This window comes from Triticum aestivum, chromosome 5B, assembly GCF_018294505.1.
Source record: "Triticum aestivum cultivar Chinese Spring chromosome 5B, IWGSC CS RefSeq v2.1, whole genome shotgun sequence".
NCBI classification, from domain to species: domain Eukaryota; kingdom Viridiplantae; phylum Streptophyta; class Magnoliopsida; order Poales; family Poaceae; genus Triticum; species Triticum aestivum.
In genome coordinates, this window is record NC_057807.1 from 443,377,785 (window position 1) to 443,400,043 (window position 22,259).

Consider the following 22,259-nt stretch of genomic DNA (forward strand, 5'->3'; position numbering starts at 1 on the left):
AAAAGAACAAGTTTATACCTCCCGCCCGTTTCATTGAACACATTGTAAGCGTGGCCGGCGGCTTTGCCGTGAATGTGGATGTCGTCGTCGGCCGGAGGCGGAGGAGGAGCCCAGCCCCTTGTCGCCATCGCCTTCTTCCAGGCGGGCGCGGGCCGATGAAGGGGGTCTTCTTCCTCCCACCTACACCCTTGGCGGGTGGAATCGAAGCGGGGCCGAAGGTTGGTGGTGTCACACTGGTCACGCCGCCTTGGACGGTGTGGTTCGCCTGCCTCTTCCTTTCGATGGCGGTGGCGGGAGGAGTTGGGGCCGTTGCCGGTGCGGGCGGACGGAGCGGCGGTGGTGGCACGGCCGACGCATGGTATGGGGCACCGGGTAGCGGTGGGCACCCCATCCGGACGAATTCCGGCGCTGCGAGGCCGCGCGGTGAGGTTTGAGGTGGGATTGGAGGCGGCTGCGGTGCGGAAGGTAGGAATTGAAGCCGGCGGAAGTGGGTTCGCGCCAACGAAAATGGGGCCCAACAAAATCGAGTGAATTCCCGTAGATATATAGGAAATGAGCTCGCGGATTCGGGATCCCACAAAAAAAGTCAGGACGACCGGATTTGAAGAATCTATTCGGGACGAGTGTACAGCCCCTTCCCGCAAACCAGCAGCTATTATACCGGATTGCCGGGTTTGCGGGATCTGCTAGGTTCTAAAGCCATTATGTCACACAGACGGACGCACATCTTAAGCACCGCTATGCATGTAGCGTACGAAACAAAGAATTCCCTTCTCTCACGCTGCTCGAGTGAGCTTATCCATACCTTCGATGAATTTGAGTACGGTAGTTATTAATGAGCAGCTGGTTCTTTCCTAGCAAAACTGTAGAGCCTTCAGGCAGCAAGAAATGTTATCATTTCCCCAACACATTGCATTTGCCGCCAACTCACACCAAGTGTAGACATTTGATGATTTGCAACAAGCTTCGCAGGGTTTAAACAAAAGTTCAATGATCGCAGTATTCTCATTTGCCACTTCTTTTACCTATATTTAGTTTACACAAAGCCTCCTAGTCAACATAGGGACTTGGGAGAGCTGCATTCTTGGCATACAGCTTGTTGCAAGAATCTTCAAAAAAATCCATGGAAAGATACATCATATCCCTCTACCAAGCATCTCTATCAGAATTTCTCTACCGCAAGTTTGGTGTGTAAGCATCTCTCTGCCGCTAATTTTATCCCGTCCGCTTACTCCGCTGGTAATTGCAGGAGTTCGCGGATACCTTCACACACCTGCATTTAAACAACATAAGAGGAGGTAACATCTGAATATAAGCAGATTCACATCATCTACTGCATCACACAAAGCACCTAGTTCATTGTACATACCAACTTGATCTGTGCTTTTATGCTCGCTATGAGGTGTGTGTACTCATCTATTTGTCTGCAAACAAACACGCAAAAGTTTACAACATTAACATGTGAGTGAATGAATGTCAACTACAGAAAATCAGGAGCACGTTCAAGCATAAAAAGGGAAATTACAACAGCATATGAATGTCGTCTAAGGGCCAAACATTGGCAAGGGCTGTCACCCTAGTACAAACAGCTGCAACCTACCTAACCACACGCCTGACAGAATGGAATAATGTGTCTATAGAACTGGGGCCGTACTAGTTAGCTGTATGCTGGAATGTCAATAAACATAAACCCATTCAAGAGTTGAGACATAAGAACATACATACTCCCTCCGTTCGGAATTACTTGTCGCTCAAACGGATGTATCTAGCACTATTGTAGTGCTAGATACATCCGTTTAAGCGACAAGTAATTCGGGACGGAGGGAGTACATGTTATTAGCCACATATGAGGCAAACCACTAATATGGTCCGACGGTGAATAATAATGGTTTATACAATGCTAACTAATGCTACATAAAGTATGTTATGTTCATAAAATTTCCAAAGGTGTCTACGGAAGTGAATATTAGATGCAGATCAGTAACACACCAGATTAGTAGAATCAGCTTTGCCTCTGTACAATGTATACGTATTAGCTTATGATAAATAACTAATCAGTAGCTTCCATTCGTCATCTGATGGCTGAAGCAAGCATCAAGCTCCAATAGAGAAATGGATACCATGAATAGCTAGATACAAATATTGTCTAGAAATCTAAGAGCCATCACAAGGCTCAAGAATACCATCTCTTTCTCTTGTTCTTTGCTTCACAAGAAAAAGAGAATCCAAGCACTTCACCTAAACCACTATTTTCGACCAAGTTCCATAATATGCCTAAAACAAGTACTGGGTATATACTATCCAGTATCCACACAAACTGTGTTGAACAGAACATGAAGCACCCGAACCACCCTCAATCATCAATATCTCTTTAGCATAACTCCCCTCTCATAAAAACATGCTGCATGTGTAATAAAAATTGCTGCGCAAAAGCAAGATCTGATATTCAAATGTTCGAGTTGAGTTACCTGGCCAACCTTGCTTCTCTTACAGATATAAACTGCAAAGCCTCTTGCCAAGTAAACTCCACATGAAAACCTAGACCAATATCCACAAAGATGTGCTTCGTGTCCGGCCTGCGGAAATCACCACAGAATAATGGCATTAATAAGATCTCTCAACAGTTAAAGAAATCTGACTGTAGGAACTTATGTTATGTTCGAAACAGTCAATTCTCATTAGCGCTTCACAATGATGATATGAAGCTATTCCAAATTTGTAATTTTAAGCTAACATCTGGTTAAACAATTGCAGTTAGGAATGGAGTTGAAATAAAGAAGCAGCATAAGGACATATCAAAGGAAGTTCCTGCTTGTTATACTATGTAATGGCCAACTGCATTCTTCCAATAAATGAAGTGAACACCAAACTAATTCACTTGCATGCCATCTCCATATGCGAACACCACCTTTTTCTTAAAAAGGCAGCTGACCTTTTTTGTATTTTTCAGATCGATATAGGAACGCCTTTCTCATGTCTATCCTACTGCAAAAGCTACATCAAGCATAGAGCTACTCCAGTTGAGTAATGTAGACTGGCCCCTAAACAGTGCAAACCACCTACACTAATAATATTATGGTCTCTGACTTGTCTTACATTAGCATTAGGATAGAGAAATTTCTTTTCTAGAGATTATAGAGAAAGCGAGAGAGAGTTTTTGCTACTATACTTCAGATTGTTTAGGCGGGGGAGAGGGAAAAGGATGTTTACATTTCTGCCTGCATGTACACCTCTGACCCAAGATTGACCATAGATCGCATACTCGTTACACCATTCTTTTCCAAATTTTCGATGTTCTTCTTCAAATCCAAGCTGCCAACACCAAATGAAGGTTCATTGATCAGAAGAATGAGCAATATTAAGGCCATATATTTGAATAACAAGAATCCAGGGGCCTAAATGTTTCAGTACAGTTACAACACAAGGGAAGACGAGGAGAGAACCGAGTCTTACAATGTCTTCTGCTGCTGGAACAAGTTATCGCGCTGGGCTATGGCGTTAACGAGGTCAGGCTTGAGCCGCCGGTCAACGAAATCTTCAAACTTCTTCACCTTCTCCTGCCGGAGACGCGCCTCCACAGCCATTGCCATGTCCTAAGCTGTTTCCTATGAGATTTGCGAATCGCAAAATATATAATGCCGTACTGGGTTAAGCGGTCATTGCCAAGGCAGTGAAATTTTAAAATCAATGAGTTAAGGTTGTCATGCAACCATGCTAAAATAATCGGCAACTCAGGACATGGTGTACCCACGCAACTTTATATAGCATATATCACAATAAGCTTAACCCATTGTCACAACTTATGTAATCCCCATGTAACCTCATTTGTACATGTCCCTCATTTATAAAAACAAAAAAACGGCGCAGTAGGGGTCTTCCCTACTGTTTTTGCTAAAAAAGATGTTACAACTTACATATGTATCATAGTTACAGTCAAGTCGACACAAATATAGCATATATCATAGTTGCTGTCAAATTGACGACACAGAGATGACACTTTGCCTCATTAAATTTTCAACTTTCTCCCAATTACCATCACCAAAAATCATCGCTTACTGGCATGAATTAAAAGTTTAAAACCAGGGCTAATCCAACAATTAAAAGAGTCAAATTAACATGGCATGAATATTACCACCTCTTTGTGAAAATCTGAAGCGACTAATGAAAAGAAAATCGTGCATGTAGGATTATAGATGCAACACCAGCCAAAGCAAGAGTTTCAAATTTTGAGAAACAGCATAACAAACCAAGCTAGCAAAATCGGCAAACTATACATATCAACCATCCATAAAACCTGACACGGTTGCAAATATTGCATTGCACAAACTTCTCTCCATACTAAGTTAACATGGTAAGGGTCATAGACGGCATTTAGTTTGACTGTCCAGCTGCTCGATGTCTACTGCCAATGGAAACACCCGCGCCACAAGTATGAATACGCAACAATAACACGCTTCTTGCCTATTGTTGGCCAACAAAAAACGTATCGGATTTGCAGCATTATGATGTCTTGGGCACACTGACGTAGCCAGGGCACTCCAATTATTATTTTTACACAAATGAGCCCATATACAGACAACAGGTGAGCAGGAAGCATCAATATACTCATGGTCAAACAAAATCAACATCAACTAATTGGCACCATACAATTCTACACAAATGAGCCTATATGTGAGATTCAACTCAATACTCATTGTCACTCAAGAATTTAACGCTGGGAAGAAAGCAGAAGCACCTGACCCTCACCTTGCTGCGGTCGGCGGGCACCACCGCACGGGGCTGCGGGAGGGCGAGCAGAAGGGGACCCGAAGACGGCCGGCGGGCACCAGGCTGCGGGAGGACGGCGTCCGGCAGAGGCTGGAGCCTGCAGCCCTGCAGGAGGAGTCGAGCTACAGGAGGGCGGCGGCCGGCGGGCACCAGGCTGGAAGGGGAATCGGCAGGGAGCGGCGGCGTGCGTCGGTCCTTGCGAGCGAGCCTCGGATTCAAGTGGGCTGCAGAGACTGCAGGCTGCTCACCTCAGCTGCTGGGCCGGTTGGATGTTTATGGGCCTTGGTCAAATAATATGGGGGTAATCCTCAAAAACAAAAAATAGTATGGGGGTAAAAAAAAAATCCTGAAATCGGAGCTGGGGAGGTGATGATAAAGCCGAAGGCGCAATCGACTTGCACCATTGTTGGGGAGCAGAAAGGCAGAAAAGACTTCATAGAAGTACTCCCTCCGTTTCTATTTACTCTGCACATTAGGTTTGACTAAAGTCAAACTTTATAAAGTTTAACCAAGTTTATAAAAAAAATATAAACATTTACCATAACAAATCTACATGACATGAAAGTACATCCAACAATGAATCTAATGAAATCGATTTCTAATTGTATATGTTAATATTTTTGTTTACAAACTTTGTTAAAGTTTACAAAGCTTGACTTTGACTAAAGCTAATACACGGACTAAATAAAAACAGAGGGAGTATTTTGCAGAATGTAACATGTCAGCGGGTTGCTTTGGTGTCCTCTGTGTGTCTGTGGAACGTAGCGTAGTTGTGTTCAGCCTGTTATGTTTTTTGGGCTTGTTGCCGAGACAGTACTCAGATGTTTTCTCCGCGTGATTTGTAACATTTATCGGCTATTGGCTTCGTTTTCAATAAAATGGAGCCAGGGCGTGAGGCCTTTTTTCCTCTAAAAGAAAATCCTGAAATTTTGGGGTGTGCCATGGCCGCACCCGGCCTACCCATTGGCTGCACCACTGCTTTGTGGAGGGGTGGGTCTAGATGGTGTGTCTGGAGGACACGTACCCACAAATATACCGTGGTTAGGGCATCTCCAACGGCAACGGCAACACCTAACGTTATCGAATGTTGGTTTCATTTGGCTACGCCACTTCTTTTGTGGAGGGATGGGTCTATCTGGTGGACACCTACCCATAGAATATGCGGTGGTCTCTCAATTAAACCAGCTCGTGATTACATTACCCGCGTTTGTTTTGACTGCGCCGGTTTCAGTTCCCGTGTAATCGTGAACCGTTCTTCACAAAATTGTAAACACCCAATATAGGCCGGTGTAGAGTAATATCACTCGTCTTGATTGTTTTCTTCACCGCGAGGACCAAGTAGCAGCGTCGATGATATCTCTTTTCACGAGGCATGGGTAGCAGCTGCACCTATGTCCATTCATCGCCGTCGTCGTGGACAGCGCCACCGATCTTGCTTCACCGCCATGAGCAGTAGATGTCATGTCTCGGAAGGGATCAGAGTCGAGCTGCCATAATGCAGGCGATCGAGAGATAATTTGGGGAAATGTTCTAGCTGCTACAGTAACCCTAGAACTCTAAGGTAACTAGATAAGAAAATGAGGTTATAATGCTGATGAGTCCAATTTGTGCGTTGTTGTATACCCTTTTTTGGTGTAGCATTAGGATTCATTGGGGTTTACCGCGTCCGTGCACCCGTTTTATCTGTTTTCGCCAGGGTCTCTTCCATAGAGGTATGGTTGACGATATGTGGAACCGTCAGTATCCTCGGTAGGGTGGCGAACGTGCTCGGAAGTACCAGAACGGAGATCACAATAGGATTTTACCTAGATTCGGGCCCTCTAGGAGAGGTAATAGCCTACGTCCTGCCTTTAGTTTGTATTTACGATGGAGCACCTCGTGAGAGGGTTACAATGGGGGGGTGGTGTTATGACTACCAAGAGTTGTTCCATGAGAGTAGATGAAAATGGCTACCCTTCCTATCACCAATCTAATATAGATGACGGGGCTAGGGTCTATAGGAGATCGATTTGATCTAAGCCACTGTCATCTTGACTTGTGCGCCAAGATGATTTCTGGATGCTTATTCGGGCTCCAGGGCTCCAACCTGTCACAGGATACTTGTTAGGCCTCTTGGGCCCCATGGAAGGCTGGGATCCCTTTTGAGAGGCCATCCCTGGTGTACTACACCGTCAATAGGCCCCAAGCGTGTCTGGAGTTGGAGTGTCTTTGTCTTTAGGAACGAGAAACCCAAGTGGGGTCCTTATCTTCCACGCAACGAGACATCATTAGCTAGCCCCATCTCGTCTTGTCATAACTGGAAGGAGGACCGTCGTGGTGCCCGTCAATTTCAGATTAATGCGTGGATTCCCACACCTACATCTCGCGAAATGGGAAACCGCGGGAGACGTGGGGCACATGTCGCGCAGTCAAGCCAAACACTTCCGTTTTTCTTGGAGGATATAGGGGGGAGCACCCCTCTCCTTCTCCTACCTCTGCCTTACATATGCCTCCTCTGCTCTTTTGTCTGGATATGTGACTTGTTGGCCGGATACATCCTATGGCGCGGTGGTGTACGACGTTGCAGTCAAGCCTTGCCGTAACCAACTCATCCAAGATCGTGGGACAAAGTCGCTCGACCAACGAAGATACATCATCCAAGAGGCCGTGAGCAAGTATTGCAGCCATCTAAAACAACTCACATAACTCACCAAGCAAGTTAAGACGTTCTATGTGTTCTTCATTTGGCGGATATGCGATTTGTTGGCTGGATATGTTCTACGTTTTTTGGCCGGATATGTAACTTGTTGGCCGGCTATGCTCTATGTTATTTGACCGGATATGCAAGTTGTTGGCCGACTATATTCTATGTCATTTGATATTGTCTTTTTCCATGTGTACAACTTGCTATTTCTTTTGAATTAGTTTGAATTGCTTACCACATATGTCACGTGGTAACTTGCTATTGAAGGCGGAGAAGAAGAATTTGCTTTTGGATTTAAAAAAACACAATGTAAAAATAAAATTGATGGCAACAGTTAGAACACATGAATCATAGTGGTAGAAAATGTAATGTTTGATTTCAGCTTCTACTTGCATTGTTGCTCGCTAACACATATAATATTTGTAGAAAAATGTAAAATATCAAGATGCTATGCTGGCCCAATATCTCGAAGGTGCTCATAGGGGTAGGGTGTGCGTGTATGCACTGAGCGTATGTGAGCTATTTCGATTGTACAGTGTAAAGTGTTGAATATATGGTTTGTGCATGTATATTGTATAGCCTGGCCCACCTCCTAGTCTTTGTATAGTTGAGGTTGTGGCCCACCTTGTACTCCATATATACGTGCACTTTGCACCGATCAATACATCGCGAAGCATTGCCAAAACAATCGTTTCCAACATGGTATCATACCTACGATCCTAACCCTAACCCGTGCCGCCGCCGCCGCCGCGCCGCCGCCCTGGTCTGCCGCCGCCGCCCGCGCTTCCGCCAGCGACCACCGCGCCGCCCCCAAGCCGCGCCGCCCTCTTCCCTGCCGCGCCGCCCCAAAGCCGCGCCGCCCTCCTCCCTGCCGCGTCGCCGCTCCAGCGCCGCCGCACCACCCCCTTTCGGCCATGGCCTCCCCCGGTTCCACCGGTACCTCCCGCAGCCGCCGCACCAACCCGTTCGAAGGTCCCGATCCCGTCGTCATCCGCGACCTCAACATCCTCGCCCGGGTTCCCGTCATCCTCGACCACCTCACCTCCACGTACTATGTCTGGAAGACGTACTTCTCCCTCGTCTGCCGTGAGTACAATCTTCGGGTTCACATTGATGGCTCCATGGACTCCCGCTTCATGGAGGACGATGAGGAGTGGACGGCCATCGACGCCACTCTCATCCGTTGGTTCTACACCACCATCTCAAAGGACCTCTTCCACACGGTGGTCTCCGCCGACGATGACGCTCACGCCGTTTGGACCAAGCTCAACGGCCTCTTCACCGACAACGTGCTCCAACGCAAGGTCTTCTTGCATGGCGAGTTTTTTGGGTGCCAGCAGCTTGAGTCGTCCGTTGACAATTATTGCATGCGCCTCAAGAAGCTTGTTGACGAGCTCCGTGACCTCGGCGAGAAGGTCTCCGATGAGCTTCTCCTCAGCACCCTCATCGCCGGCCTGAATGATGACTTCGGGAATGCCGCCTCCAACATCCCCCTCATCACCAACCCGACCTTCCCCAAGATCGTCGCGTACCTGAAGCTGGAGGAGCGGCGGATGCGGATGTCACGTACCCGGGCCACCCACACGGCCCTCACCGCCGGTACCCGTGGCGGTGCGCCGCCCACCGCCGTGGCCCGCCCCGGGCCCCTTCCAGGCGCCGCCGCCGCCCGGGTTTCCCTACCCGGCGCCGCCGCAGGCCCCTCCGCCCCCCGCCGAGCAGCAGCAGCGCCGGGGCGGGCGTCGCGGTCGCGGAGGCTGCAAGCAGCAGCAGCCGCAGCAGCCAGCTGCCCACGGCGGGGCCTCCCGCCAGCCGCAGCACCCGCTGCCGCCGGCGCCCTGGCAGGCCGGCCAGAACCCTTGGACGGGGGTTGTGCATGCGTACTCCATGCCTATACCGCGTGCCCCCATTCCCGGTTCCTTTAGCGCCCGCCCGGCCCCTCATCAGGCCCTGTACGCGGCCCCTCAGGCGTACCAGCCCGCGCCGCTCTATGGCCCCTCGGGCTATGGGTATGTGGCGCCACCGCCTCAGCCGGCGCCGTCTGCCCCGGCCCTCCCGCCGGCGCCTTGGGATCCCGCGCTTCTAGCGGCTCTCCACATCGCCCCCACGCCGCAACAGTACACTGGCGGTGGCGACTTGTATATGGACACCGGAGCCACGGCTCACATGGCCGCCAACCCCGGTAACCTTCTTGCCGCTCACCCCGTTCACACCGCTGCTCGCATTACCGTGGGTGACGGTTCTTCCATGCCCATTACTCATGTTGGCCATGCTGCTTTTCCTTCTAACTCCATGCCATTATATCTTTCTAATGTGCTTGTTTCTCCTGACATCATTAAAAATCTTGTTTCCGTTCGTTCTCTTACACGTGAAAATCCTGTTACCGTTGAATTTGACATGTTTGGCTTTTCTGTCAAGGATGCCCATACCCGGATGGTGCTCCACCGATGTGATAGCCCCGACGAGCTCTACCCGGTCCACTCACCTACCTCATCCGTTGCTGCACCCATGGCGCTTTCCGCCGGAGTGGACCTTTGGCACGCTCGTCTCGGTCATCCCAACATCGCCACCCTTCATCATATTCTTCGGAGTTTTTCATTCACGTGTAATAAGATCGACGATCACACTTGTCATGCTTGTCGCCTCGGCAAACATGTTCGTCTTCCTTTTAGCAATTCCTCGCATGTCGCATCATACCCGTTTGAGTTAATTCATAGTGATGTCTGGACCTCTCCTATTGCAAGTAACACGGGCTATCTTTATTATCTCGTCATACTTGATGATTTTTCGCACTATGTGTGGACCTTCCCGTTGCGGCGAAAGTCGGACTCTGTTGCCACTCTCACCGCCTTCTACTCCTATGTCTCCATGCAGTTTGGACGTCCCATTCATGCGTTGCAAACAGACAACGGGAAGGAGTTCGATAACCTTGCGATCCGCAACCTTCTCGCCACACACAGCACGATCTTTCGTCTCACTTGCCCGTACACTTCGCAATAAAACGGCCGCGCTGAGCGCGTGCTACGCACTCTCAATGACTGCGTTCGCACCCTCCTCTTTCACGCCAACGTGCCACCACGTTTTTGGCCCGACGCGCTTGCCACTACATCACTACTCATAAATATTCGTCCCTGTCGCACTCGCGGGAATTTCGCACCTCATCATCTCTTGTTTGGCACGCCACCCTCCTATGCTGAGCTCCGCATCTTCGGTTGCCTGTGCTACCCCAGCATCGCTTCCACCGCTCCTCATAAGCTCGCACCTAGGTCTGTGGCCTGCATCTTTCTCGGCTATCCTCCTAACACCAAAGGCTACCGCTGCTATGATCCTATCTCTCATCGGGTGATCACTTCACAACACGTTTACTTTGATGAGATGGTTTTTCCGTTTCAGCAGGTACCTTCGGATGATGCGGCCTTGCCCGCTCCCGGTGATGGCCGCCCACGTGCCTCTCTTGGGCCGCCTCCCGGCTTTGAGGATGCCCCCCGCGCCACGGGTCGAGTTTCTCCCCGTTTGGCTGCCCTAGGGGCTGCACCTCCCTCGACGCCCGCGACGCCCTCGGCGTCCCCGGCCTCGACCCTGTCGGCGGCCTCGTCCGCGGAGGCCTCGCCCGCGGCGGTCACATCGGAGGCGGGCTCATCTTCGTCCTCGCCCGCCTCCCCTCTGGACCCGCTGCCCCGCCCGATGACTCGCTCTCGGGCTGGCACCCTTCGCTCGAGCACGCGGTACCCCAGCGATGAGTATCTTCTCGCTGCTTCCGTCTCTGAGCCGTCTCCTCTCCCATCGTCAGCTCGAGCCGCCCTTCGTAATCCTCATTGGCTCGCTGCGATGCAGGAAGAGTTCGATGCGCTCCAGCGGAACCGTACCTGGCAGCTCGTCCCTCGGCCGCCTCGTGCCAACATTATCACGGGCAAGTGGGTCTTTCGGCACAAGACTCGTCTGGATGGCACTCTCGAGCGCTATAAAGCTCGCTGGGTGGTTGGGGGTTTTCGGCAACGCACGGGCGTGGACTTCACTGACACATTTGCCCCGGTTGTTAAACCGGGCACGACCCGCGCCGTGCTCCAGCTCGCCGTGTCCCGAGCATGGCCTGTGCATCAGTTGGACGTGTCCAATGCCTTCTTGCACGGCCACCTGGCTGAGCAGGTGTTCTGTGAGCAACCCACCGGCTTCGTCGACGCCACGCATCCAGATCATGTGTGCTTGCTCTCCCGTTCTCTCTACGGGCTGAAGCAGGCACCTCGAGCCTGGTACCAGCGCATCGCCGCCTTCCTGCAGACGCTCGGATTTACATCGACTCGCTCCGATGCGTCCCTATTCGTGTATCATCACGGAGTTGACACGGCCTACTTGCTGCTGTACGTCGACGACATCATTCTGACGGCATCCACTATCGCGCTCCTCCAGCGGCTTACTGCTCGTCTTCGTGATGAGTTTGCCCTGAAGGATTTGGGTCCTTTGCATTATTTCCTTGGCATTGAGGTGGTTCAACGGCCAGATGGGTTCTTCCTGCATCAGCAGCGCTATGCCCATGAGCTTCTCGACCGAGCCGGCATGCTTAACTGCAAGCCTGCTCCCACGCCAGTTGACACCAAGGCCAAGGTCTCCGCTTTGGAGGGTTCGCCTGCATCTGATGCGGCCTTCTACCGCTCCATTGTGGGGGCCCTGCAGTACCTGACCCTGACGCGCCCCGACTTGCAGTATGCCGTTCAGCAGGTCTGTCTTCACATGCATGCTCCGCGCGACTCTCACTGGACTCTGGTGAAGCGTATCCTCCGATACATACGTGGCACCCAGTCCTTGGGACTTACTTTGACGGCCTCCGCCTCCACCGACCTCGTCGCCTACTCTGATGCGGACTAGGCTGGCTGCCCCGACACACGGTGCTCCACCTCGGGGTACTGTGTCTACCTTGGGCCGTCCCTGATCTCTTGGTCTTCCAAGCGACAGCCCACCGTCTCCCGCTCGAGTGCCGAGGCTGAGTATCGAGCAGTGGCTAACGCCGTTGCTGAATGCTCTTGGCTCCATCAGCTGCTCCAGGAGTTGCTTTGTGATGTTCACAAGGCTACGCTTGTCTACTGCGACAACGTCTCCGCCGTTTACCTCTCCGCCAACCCGGTCCATCATCGTCGAACGAAGCATATTGAGCTCGATATACACTTCGTTCGTGAGCAGGTGGCTCTTGGGCGCATCCGGGTCCTCCACGTCCCGACAGCGCAGCAGTTCGCCGACGTCATGACGAAAGGATTGCCTACTTCTGTTTTCGAGGAGTTCAGGTCCAGTCTTTGCGTCTCCGGCGACGCTTCGACTGCGGGGGGTGTTGAATATATGGTTTGTGCATGCATATTTTATAGCCTGGCCCACCTCCTAGTCTTTGTATAGTTGAGGTTGTGGCCCATCTTGTACTCCATATATACGTGCGCTTTGCACCGGTCAATACATCGTGAAGCATTGCCAAAACAATCGTTTCCAACACAAAGAAATACAGTATTTGCATTACCATGATATATTGGATTTCTTCCGTTTCCATGTGGCACTTCATCAGGAAAAAAAATTGGTGATCGATTAAGCTCGATCGACCAAGTAGCAGCCAGCCATCAGCTGCAGCCGTTCGCGCCGAACCCGATCTTGTTGTTGGCGACGTCGTACACCACCGCGAGCGTCTTCTGCTGCGTGTTCCCGAGGATGCCGACGTCCGCGCCGTCGCCGTTGGGCGCGAACGCCAGGCACGCCTGCGACACCTTCGCCACGTACAGCACCCCGCTGAAGTCGAGCCCCATGGCGGCGCCGCCGGCGAACACCAGCGCCACCGACGGTATGCGCACCGTCGTGTGCCCCGTGAAGTCGTAGCACGTGTCCAGGATGGATAGCGCGGGCGCCCGCTTGTACCCGTACCTGCCCATGGACTGCGCGAACGCCGACCGCAGCGCCGCGTACGCGCGCAGCGGCAGGCGGGTGATCACCGTCCCCGAGTCGATCACCGTGCCGGCGGTGGAGAATACGATGGGAGAGACCCTGACCGTCCGCCCGGCGACCTTGACGCCGACGAGGCCGACGTAGTAGAACGACGGCGTCTCGTGGCGGGTTTCCATCGCCGTGAATCGTGCGTTCGCCGGCGCCGGCCCGCCGAGGGAGAGGTACCCTGCGGTGCTCGGCGACGACGGGAGGCAGTAGGAGAACCCCGCCCCGTACTTGGACGCCGCTTGGGACGACAGCGACACCTTCTCCCGGCCGAGCCCGACCAGCCCGTCGGCCCTGCCGAACAGCCCGGTGTCCTGCTCGCCGCACCCGAAGACGAACCCCGGGAGCGCGTCGGACGGCGTCAGCGTCAGCGTGTCGCGCGCCAGGGCGCCGTCGGTCTGCGACTGGTCGCCGTACACGACCTCGTACCGGCATTTCTTGTCCCTCGAGCAGCTCCGCGAGTCCAGCCCCTGGCACTCCGGCCCGGCGCAGGGCACGGCGGAGTACGTCGAGGACCGCGCCGGGTCGAAGAGCGGGTCCTTCTGGTCGTAGCAGTCGGAGCACGGCGTACACTGCACCCACGACAGGTCGCTGCCGGTGTCAAACACCACCGTCATGTCCCTGGCCGGGGTGCCGAGGCCCACGGACACGACGTAGTTGCCGGTGCCGAGGGAGATGCCCCGCTGCGCCGGCAGGGTCACGCCCTTGGGGCCACGGGCTTGGTCCAGCACGGGCGACGCCGCCGCCGCGATCCTGCGGTGTATGGAGTCGACCCTGGCCTGGTCGTCGTTCAGGAGCTCGGCGTGGGGCGGCGGGGCGCCGCGAGCCTGCAGCGGCGAGCACGGGCCGTGCCGGTGCACGACGTTGAGGGCCGACGAGTTTGATGCTGGTGCTGCGGGGCGACAGAACCAAAATTAGCTACTAGTGTACAACTCAACGCACACTGCAATCACATTTTAATTTTGACCGCTGTTTGCACTTTCCAGTGATCTGATAAATTATAACAACAAAAATACTACTCCTATTTGTTTTTTGGATCAGGATGTGATCACCCTGCGGCAGGGGATCCTCGTCCCCTGCAGGAGGCCAGGAGTTTTGTGGGTATTAATTCAGACAGGCGCACTTGTTTAGACTAGCCACAGTGGGAGTAACTTCGGTAGTAACATCGAGCCCAACTCAGCAAATTTGCTTATGTGGCAATGAGTTAATGAGAAGAGATGTAGTACTAGTAACTTAGCTAGTTACTGTAACATCACATGTCCCAATGCAATATGAGTCTATAACCTAATAAATGAAGCTTTGTATGTTATCACACTTATGTTACTACCCACTATGAAGATAGTAACATAGTCTAGGGATATGTGTATGTTACTAGTGTATATTACTATGCATTATGGGTAGTCTTAGAAATCAAGTGGCGATTCCGTTCACGGAGAGACTAAAGCGACCAGGTTAGCGACCTTTGACTCATCCAGACTGATACATCATTTTCCTTTTCTGGCCTAGATGGCCCGTGTCAGCTCATGCGGTTACTATAATTACCGAGTACATTTAGGGCACGTACAATGCATAGCCTCAAGGTGATGCCTCACATGCCATGTAGGATCGAATGACGTAAAGTAGGTTCGGAGGGAAGCGGGATCCTCTCCAGGAGACGGGTGCTTGAAGAGAAAAAGTGTGATCCGGTGACAAAAGCTGAAAAGGTTGAAGTGAAAAGCAGAGATGCATGTGTATTAAAGTCTTTATTTTCTGTTTCTTAGAGCATCTCCAACAGGCGCCGAACGCGCCGCGCGCAAAAAACTGGTTTGCCGCGCGCTCATCGCCTGGTTTGGCGCGGCGTGCAGCGCTGGCTCCAGCAGCTGCGCTAAAATGCAGCGCGCGCGCCGCTCCAGCAGCGCGCAAAAAATGCAGCGCGCGCACAACATTTTTTTATTTTTAGATAAATCGAAAGCATAGATAAATAAAAACTAGATAGATTGCATAAATAAAAAACGATACAAAGGTATTTTACATCGGTGCAACTAGACAGATAGTTCGAAAGCATAGATAAACTCCGGCGCAACTAGATAGAAACTACTCCAAGTCGATATCATCATCACCATCATCATCCTCGTCGGTGTCGTCCGAGGTATCGAGCCATATGTCCAACCAACGATCATCGTTTTTCGTGATGAATGACCTCCCACATGCTGCAACAATATCCGACTGCGCATTCGCCAATGCCTTTCGCCGACGCCTGTCCAACCACGACTCGCGGCGCCTTCGCGTGTCCTCCTCGCGGCGCCTTGCCTAGTAGGCTTGCTCATAGGCGACGTCCTCCGGGTGGCGCCGGCGCCACTCCCCCATGACCCGCTCGTCCTCTTGGGCGACGAGGAGGCGGCGCTGCCGCTCAGCGTGCTCCGCACGGTCTTCTGCCGTGTTAAGACGAGGCGGCGGGGCGACGTCCAGCGCCTGCTGGAGCGTGTAGTCGTCCTGGAAATTCATCTGCCCGCGCGGCCTGCCTAGGCGCCACGCCGCCACGTCGTACGCGCGGGCGGCCTCGCGCGCCGTCTCGTAGGTGCCGAGGCCGAGCCGGAGATCGCCGGAGCGTATCTCGGAGTAGTACCCGCCGTTGGGGCGCAGGCGGACACTGCGGAAGCCCGACGCTCCTCGGCGGCGCGGCGGCATGGTGGCGCGTCGGTGGCGGGGCGCTGGAGCGGTGGAGGCGCGCGTGGCAGAGGAAGAGGAAGAGGAGTCGTGGAGAAGGCGCGTGGCGAGCGCCGCATTTTATAGGCGCGCCGGAAGCGGTGCGCCAAAAATGGCGCGCGAGCTGCCGCCTTTTCGCGCACGCGCGCAAGCGGTTCCCGCGCGCGCGAGTTTCCCGCCACCGCTCGAGCGCGGCAAAACGTCCCGCACGCGCTAGAAACTGGGTTTACCGCACGCGCGCGTCTTTTGGCGCGGCCGTTGTAGATGCTCTTAATGAGGCCCACTAGTGGTAGCTTGCATTGGGGAGAAAAAATAAATGCAGATGCCTCAAATTACTTTTTGTCATGGGGCATATGTATCCATATGCCACCATTGTACATGCCCTTATTACCCTAAAAAAGTGCTGCTAGTAGTTTCTAAATGTTTCATTCAAATTGAACTACAAAAATGTCTTACATTTAGATACAAAAGGAGTATGCATTAACATCAAGGTGTACACGTGTCCATCTAAATTCCGCAAGGAGATTTGCAAAATTATACTGGTAATATCAAAATCCACTTTTTTTTAAGAAGTTTCAGTGCATTATGGCTTTCCTTTTCTTGTATCTCTATAATCAGGTACTGGTAATCTCACAATCCATTTATTTTTATGTCGGATTTAAAGGTTCTTTCTTAGAATTCTTGTTTTCGAATAGATATAACCTATTTCTTCACGTGAGATGGGATGCCATTTTTAATCCTCGCTCTACCATAAATGTTAAACATATCGCTCATTAGACACGTCACATGTTATGCACCACCCTACCCTCATCTCCCTGCTTCCAAATTATGCCACTCCCTTCCTACCCTCATCTCCCTGCTTCCAAATTATGCCACTCCCTTCCTACCCTCCATCTCCCTGCTTCCAAATTATGCCACTCCTTTCGTTTTGATTTCGCCAAGGAGTCGCTTCGCTTATTAAATTGATGTGCTAGTCAAGTTTCTTAAAAGTCTGAACAGATGAAAGAAGGTAGGCAATATATTCCAACACTCACCCTCATGCCTAGCCTTATTTAGTCCTTAGACGTGGGATTAATGTAGGCCGCAGAAGCTTTTTTTTTAATACTGCGTTGGCCGAGTCTTGAACCCAAGACCTCTCGGCTCTGGTACCATATTGAACTAATCCGCTAGTCAAATTTCTCAAATGTCCGAACTGATGAAAATGACTAGGCAACACATTTTAACATGACTCAGTTGATTGAGATTTAACCAAGTCTCTGTCAAGTGACATAACATATAAAGAAGAGACAAAAAGTTAAAAGAATCACGGATCTTCACGTAAGATCTTATGATTATAGCATCGAGTATGACTTGATTAAATCTCATTCGACTGAGATTTAGCAATCCCGTTTAAAATAAATGTTGTGGTTTTAGTTTGGACGGAGTGAGTAGTACACATACACAGCCTACGTTTGTACTGACCACTATACACAGTTCGAATGATACCTTTTGAAAGAGTAAACGTACTACGTAGGAAGGAAACCATCACACAACGGAGACACGGTGCATGGAGTACGTACGTACGTACCCTTGGACGCCGTGCAGGCCGCGGGCGGCAGTAGCGAGGCGACGCTGACGACGTGCCAGTCCGGGTCCGGGCCGCTCGCCGCCGTCCTCTCCGCCGCATCAGGAGCCGACGCGCCGAGGCGGACCAGGGCGGCGGCGATGAGGATAACCGAGACCCTGAACGGAGCGCCTCGACGCGACGCGTCGGAAGCCATTCGAGCCACCGGGAGCTTCTAGCTTATCGGTCACGGGCATAGGGCACCGCACAAGTGCACGAAGGCCAGCTTCGTAGCTGCTCTGGGTGTGATCTGAGCGAGCGATCCGATGCCGCACGCCGCGTGCTTATATAGCGTTGGCTGGCTAGCTAGCCAAGCTAGCCGTAGCCGTGCACCGGCCACCACACATGCCCGTGCGTGCGTGGAAAAAACCGGTCGGCGTCGAAGTCAGCAGGCACCACCCCGGCCCGGCGACCCGTACGTGGAAAAGTTCGGTGGTGTGCCACCGCCAGCCAGAGCACGGGCCGGCCGGCACTCCATGCCTCTACGTAGCCAAAGACCAGACCAGAGCACGGCGAGGGCCCCTGTCACCTCGGACGCGATCGCACGCACCGATAAACAAACATATGGTCGTCGAGATGTGCGGCTTTTTCCCTCGCACTCGTCGTTACTTTCGCCCCGATTTGGGTTCCGATCGACGGTGTTGGACGTTGCTTTCGCCCACTACGGTTGAGACAGAGCCGACAGCATGCAGTGGCCATGCACTGACGGACGGGAGGTGCATGTGTAATCACTCATGCGTGATGATGTTGAGATCGTTGCAAATGAAAGAGACGGCGGTTTTTGAGTGTGCGGCGTCAGCTAGCCAGCAGCAGCCAAACTAGATGTATATACACGTGGTACGGGTCGTGGTTTTTGTTTGATGGTACAGACCCAGACGATCTCCTGATGCGTGCACTGCAAAGAGCAGAGGGATAGATACAACAAACCGAGCACTTGCATGCTAGCTTGCCGTTTCTTTGTTCAGACACGCACGCGCGCACGACAACGGAATAAAGGAGCATGTACTTTTTTTTAGGGGGGCGAATCGGCCCGTGCGTTGCAACGGGAGAAAATAACATAATTTCCAATGGTGATGACCATATTTTGCTGCATCACTGACATGCACTATCACTCTCATTTTCGTGAAATCATGAACATTTTTTCAAACTTGTGAACATATCTAAAATTGTGAACATTTTTCATATTCGTGAACATTTTTACAGATTTTTGAACATTTTATAAAATCAAGAACATTTTATACTATTTGCAAACATTTTCTAGAATAGCCGAACATTTCTAGAATCGACGAACATTTTTTTGGAGATTGTTTGGTGGAACAGTCTTTGAAATTCACAAACATTTTTTTGATTTAAGAAAACTTTTTGAAATGCATGATCATTTTTTGAATCGGCAAATATTTTATGAACCAATAAACTATTTGTAAGTCAAGACCACTTTTTGAATTTTTAGGATATTTTTCAATTCATGAACATTTTTTGAATTGCCAAAATTTTATTCAATTTCATGGACATTTTTAATACACGAACATTTAAAAATCATGAACATGTTTTGATTTCCCAAACTTGTTTTCAAATTTGTGAATATTTTTTGAATATGCGAACATTTTTTAAAAATCACGAACATTTTCTGGATCCACAAACATTTATAAATTATTAAACATTCTATTTCAAAATTATCCTTTTAAAAAAAATCTGGAACTTTGCGAATGGCATGACCTGATGCGTGCACTGCAAAGAGCAGAGGGAGACAAAAAACCGAGCACTCACATGCTAGCTTGCCATTTCTTTGTTCAGACACGTACGCGCGCGCACGACAACGAAATAAAGGAGCATGTGCATTTTCTTAAGGGGGGCCTTTTTTTTAGTATGAACGTTACCTCTATTATATTCATATAAAAGGCAGGGAGAGGGGGGGGGGGGGGCTGTTTGGATGTACTTGTGGTTGTATAGAAACAGTCTCTCGGCTACGGTGTGCAAGTAGTTTGGTTGTCTGCATTTGTGACTATTGTATCAATGTCTACATGTGTGGTTTATGATGAGATGGTGCAAATCATAACTGTTTGGTTTAGGATGAGCTCCCTCCTTAGCCAGTCATCTAGCTGATTCAAGCATCCACCGAGGGGGAGGTGTACGCCATTTTCTAGTGGAACATGGTCATTGATGTCTCTACACTTTTATTCTTGAAGATTTTATTGGGCCTTCAAACGCAGAGGATTATAGGACAACAATAAATTTTTCTTAAGTGGATGGCTTAATGTTTATCAATCTGTGGGAGGCATAGATTGCAAGTAGTCCCTCTGAAACAACCCTGCAAACAAATAAAAATATTCTCTTGTGTCTCCAGCACACCCGATATTCTCTTGTGTCCCTAGCACACCCGATATTCTCTTGTGTCCCCAGCACACCCGATACAATTGTCAGTTGTATAGATGCTCTAGTTTGATAAAGAGATTAATAATTTGTGTGATAGATTGGTAGTTTGGGTGGTAACAATATTTTTGTATTTTTGGAAAAAATAAGGGAGCAAGATAAACAGTAGCAAACATGAGTAAAACAGTATCTCAATTCTTGGAAACAAGGCTTAGGGCTCGTACTTTTACTATGGCCAACTCCCAACATAACTAACATAGTTAAACAATATGATATACCCAGTAAAGACTCACTCCAAAGTCCCCGCTTTTGTTGGATCAAAGTAGGATGAAATCGCGTAGGTGCGCAAATATGCAAACACCTCAAAGTCGTCTTTCTAATGTTAATCTATTGAACCACCGCAAATATATATACCCTCAAAAAATGCAGTAAAGAATCACTCCAGAGTTCCCTCTTTTGTCGGATCAAAGTAGAATGAAATCGCGTAGGTGCCCAAGAATGCCCGCCCGTACATATTATTGAATCCGCTCCTAGCGTGCCTTTTCCACCCAGCCTCCCCTCATCCGCGATTGAGGAACACCAATCGACTTAAGGTCAGGAATAAAGTCAACACAAAATGCAATGGCCTCCTCTGTTTCATGGTCCTTGGAGATGCTTCCTTCTGGCCTAGCACGGTTACGAAGATATTTCTTTAAAACTCCCATGAACTTCTCAAAGGGGAACATATTGTGTAGAAATACAGGACCCAGAATGGCAATCTTGTCGCTAGGTGAACTAGGACATGCGTCATAATATTGAAGAAGGATGGTGGGAACACCAACTCGAAACTGACAAGACATTGGACCAAATCATTCTGTAACCTTGGTAGGATTTCTGGATCGATTACCTTCTGAGAAATTGCATTGAGGGCTGCACATAGCTTCACAATGGCTAATTGAACATTTTATGGTAGAAGCCCCCTCAATGCAATCGGAAGAAGTTGCGTCATAATCACGTGGCAATCATGAGACTTTAGGTTCTGGATTTTTTTCTCTGGCATATTTATTATTCCCTTTATATTCGACGAGAAGCCAAACTAGACCTTAATACTGAGCAGGCATTCAAAAAAGATTTCTTTTTCTACTTTGGTAAGAGCGTAGCTAGTAGGACCTTGATACTGCTTTAGATGCATGCCGTATTTTTTGTTCATACGTTGCTGGTCCTTTCGTGCCTCCGGTGTATCTTTTGTCTTCCCATACACGCCCAAGAATCCTAGCAGGTTCACGCAAACATTCTTCGTCACGTGCATCATGTCGATTGCAGAGTGGACCTCTAGGTCTTTCCAATAGGGTAGGTCCCAAAATATATTTCTTCTTCCACATGGGTGCGTGTCCATCAGCGTCATTCGAAACAGATTGTCCGACAGGACCCTTTCCAAAGATTACTTGTAAATCGTTGACCATATCAAGTATATCATCACCAGTATGGAGGACAGACTTCTTACGGTGATCTGCCTCACCTTTAAAATGCTTGCCTTTCTTTCTTAAGGCATGCTTGGTCAGAAGAAATCGAGGATGTCCCAGGTACACATTCTTCTTGCATTTGTCCAAATATATACTTCCAGTCTCATGTAAACAGGGTGTGAATGCATTGTATCCCTTGTTTGTCGGTCCTGAAAGGTTACTAAGAGCAGGTCAATCATTGATGGTTACAAACAGCAATGCTCGTAGGTCAAATTCCTTCTGTTTGTGCTCATCCCACACACGTACACCTTTTTTTATCCCATAGCTGTAAAAGTTCTTCAATTAATGGCCTTAGGTATGAAGGAAATATGCCCTAGAGGCAATAATAAAGTTGTTATTATATTTCCTTATATAATGATAAATGTTTATTATTCATGCTAGAATTGTATTAACCGGAAACTTGATACATGTGTGGATACATAGACAAAACATGGTGTTCCTAGTAAGCCTCTACTAGACTAGCTCGTTAATCAAAGATGGTTAAGTTTCCTAGCCATAGACATGTGTTGTCATTTGATGAACGGGATCACATCATTAGCAGAATGATGTGATGGACAAGACCCATCCATTAGCTTAGCATAATGATCTTTAGTTTTATTGCTATTGCTTTCTTCATGACTTATACATATTCATTTGACTATGAGATTATGCAACTCCCGAATACTGGAGGAACACCTTGTGTGCTATCAAA

The 22,259-nt window shown here is 49.8% G+C and overlaps 2 protein-coding genes across 2 annotated transcripts; both read right to left on the reverse strand.

The window, feature by feature from the left end:
- Nucleotides 1-974: 974 nt before the first annotated feature.
- Nucleotides 975-5,020, reverse strand: LOC123112347 (protein UXT homolog). The gene is made up of 6 exons (XM_044533304.1): nucleotides 4,747-5,020; nucleotides 3,454-3,605; nucleotides 3,211-3,312; nucleotides 2,469-2,576; nucleotides 1,370-1,424; nucleotides 975-1,273 (listed from the first exon to the last, which is right to left on the reverse strand). The coding sequence occupies exons 2-6, from the start codon at nucleotides 3,588-3,590 to the stop codon at nucleotides 1,229-1,231; spliced, it is 447 nt and encodes a 148-aa protein (XP_044389239.1). The 5' UTR covers nucleotides 3,591-3,605; nucleotides 4,747-5,020; the 3' UTR covers nucleotides 975-1,228.
- Nucleotides 5,021-12,846: 7,826 nt separating this feature from the next.
- LOC123116373 (aspartyl protease family protein At5g10770-like) lies at nucleotides 12,847-17,934 on the reverse strand. Its single transcript, XM_044537341.1, has 2 exons — nucleotides 17,661-17,934; nucleotides 12,847-14,300 (listed from the first exon to the last, which is right to left on the reverse strand). The coding sequence occupies exons 1-2, from the start codon at nucleotides 17,851-17,853 to the stop codon at nucleotides 13,045-13,047; spliced, it is 1,449 nt and encodes a 482-aa protein (XP_044393276.1). The 5' UTR covers nucleotides 17,854-17,934; the 3' UTR covers nucleotides 12,847-13,044.
- Nucleotides 17,935-22,259: the final 4,325 nt, after the last annotated feature.

What these genes read in the sequence shown, in the direction of transcription:
- LOC123116373 (XM_044537341.1), bottom strand. Translation starts at nt 17,853, where the DNA reads ATGGCTTCCGACGCGTCGCGTCGAGGCGCTCCGTTCAGGGTCTCGGTT. An exon ending in GGCCTGCACGGCGTCCAAGG is followed by an intron (nt 14,301 to 17,660) that starts GTACGTACGTAC and finishes GTCGCCCCGCAG; the next exon opens with CACCAGCATCAAACTCGTCG.
- LOC123112347 (XM_044533304.1), bottom strand. Translation starts at nt 3,590, where the DNA reads ATGGCAATGGCTGTGGAGGCGCGTCTCCGGCAGGAGAAGGTGAAGAAG. An exon ending in AGAGAAGCAAGGTTGGCCAG is followed by an intron (nt 1,425 to 2,468) that starts GTAACTCAACTC and finishes GTTTGTTTGCAG; the next exon opens with ACAAATAGATGAGTACACAC. An exon ending in TAAAAGCACAGATCAAGTTG is followed by an intron (nt 1,274 to 1,369) that starts GTATGTACAATG and finishes GTTTAAATGCAG; the next exon opens with GTGTGTGAAGGTATCCGCGA.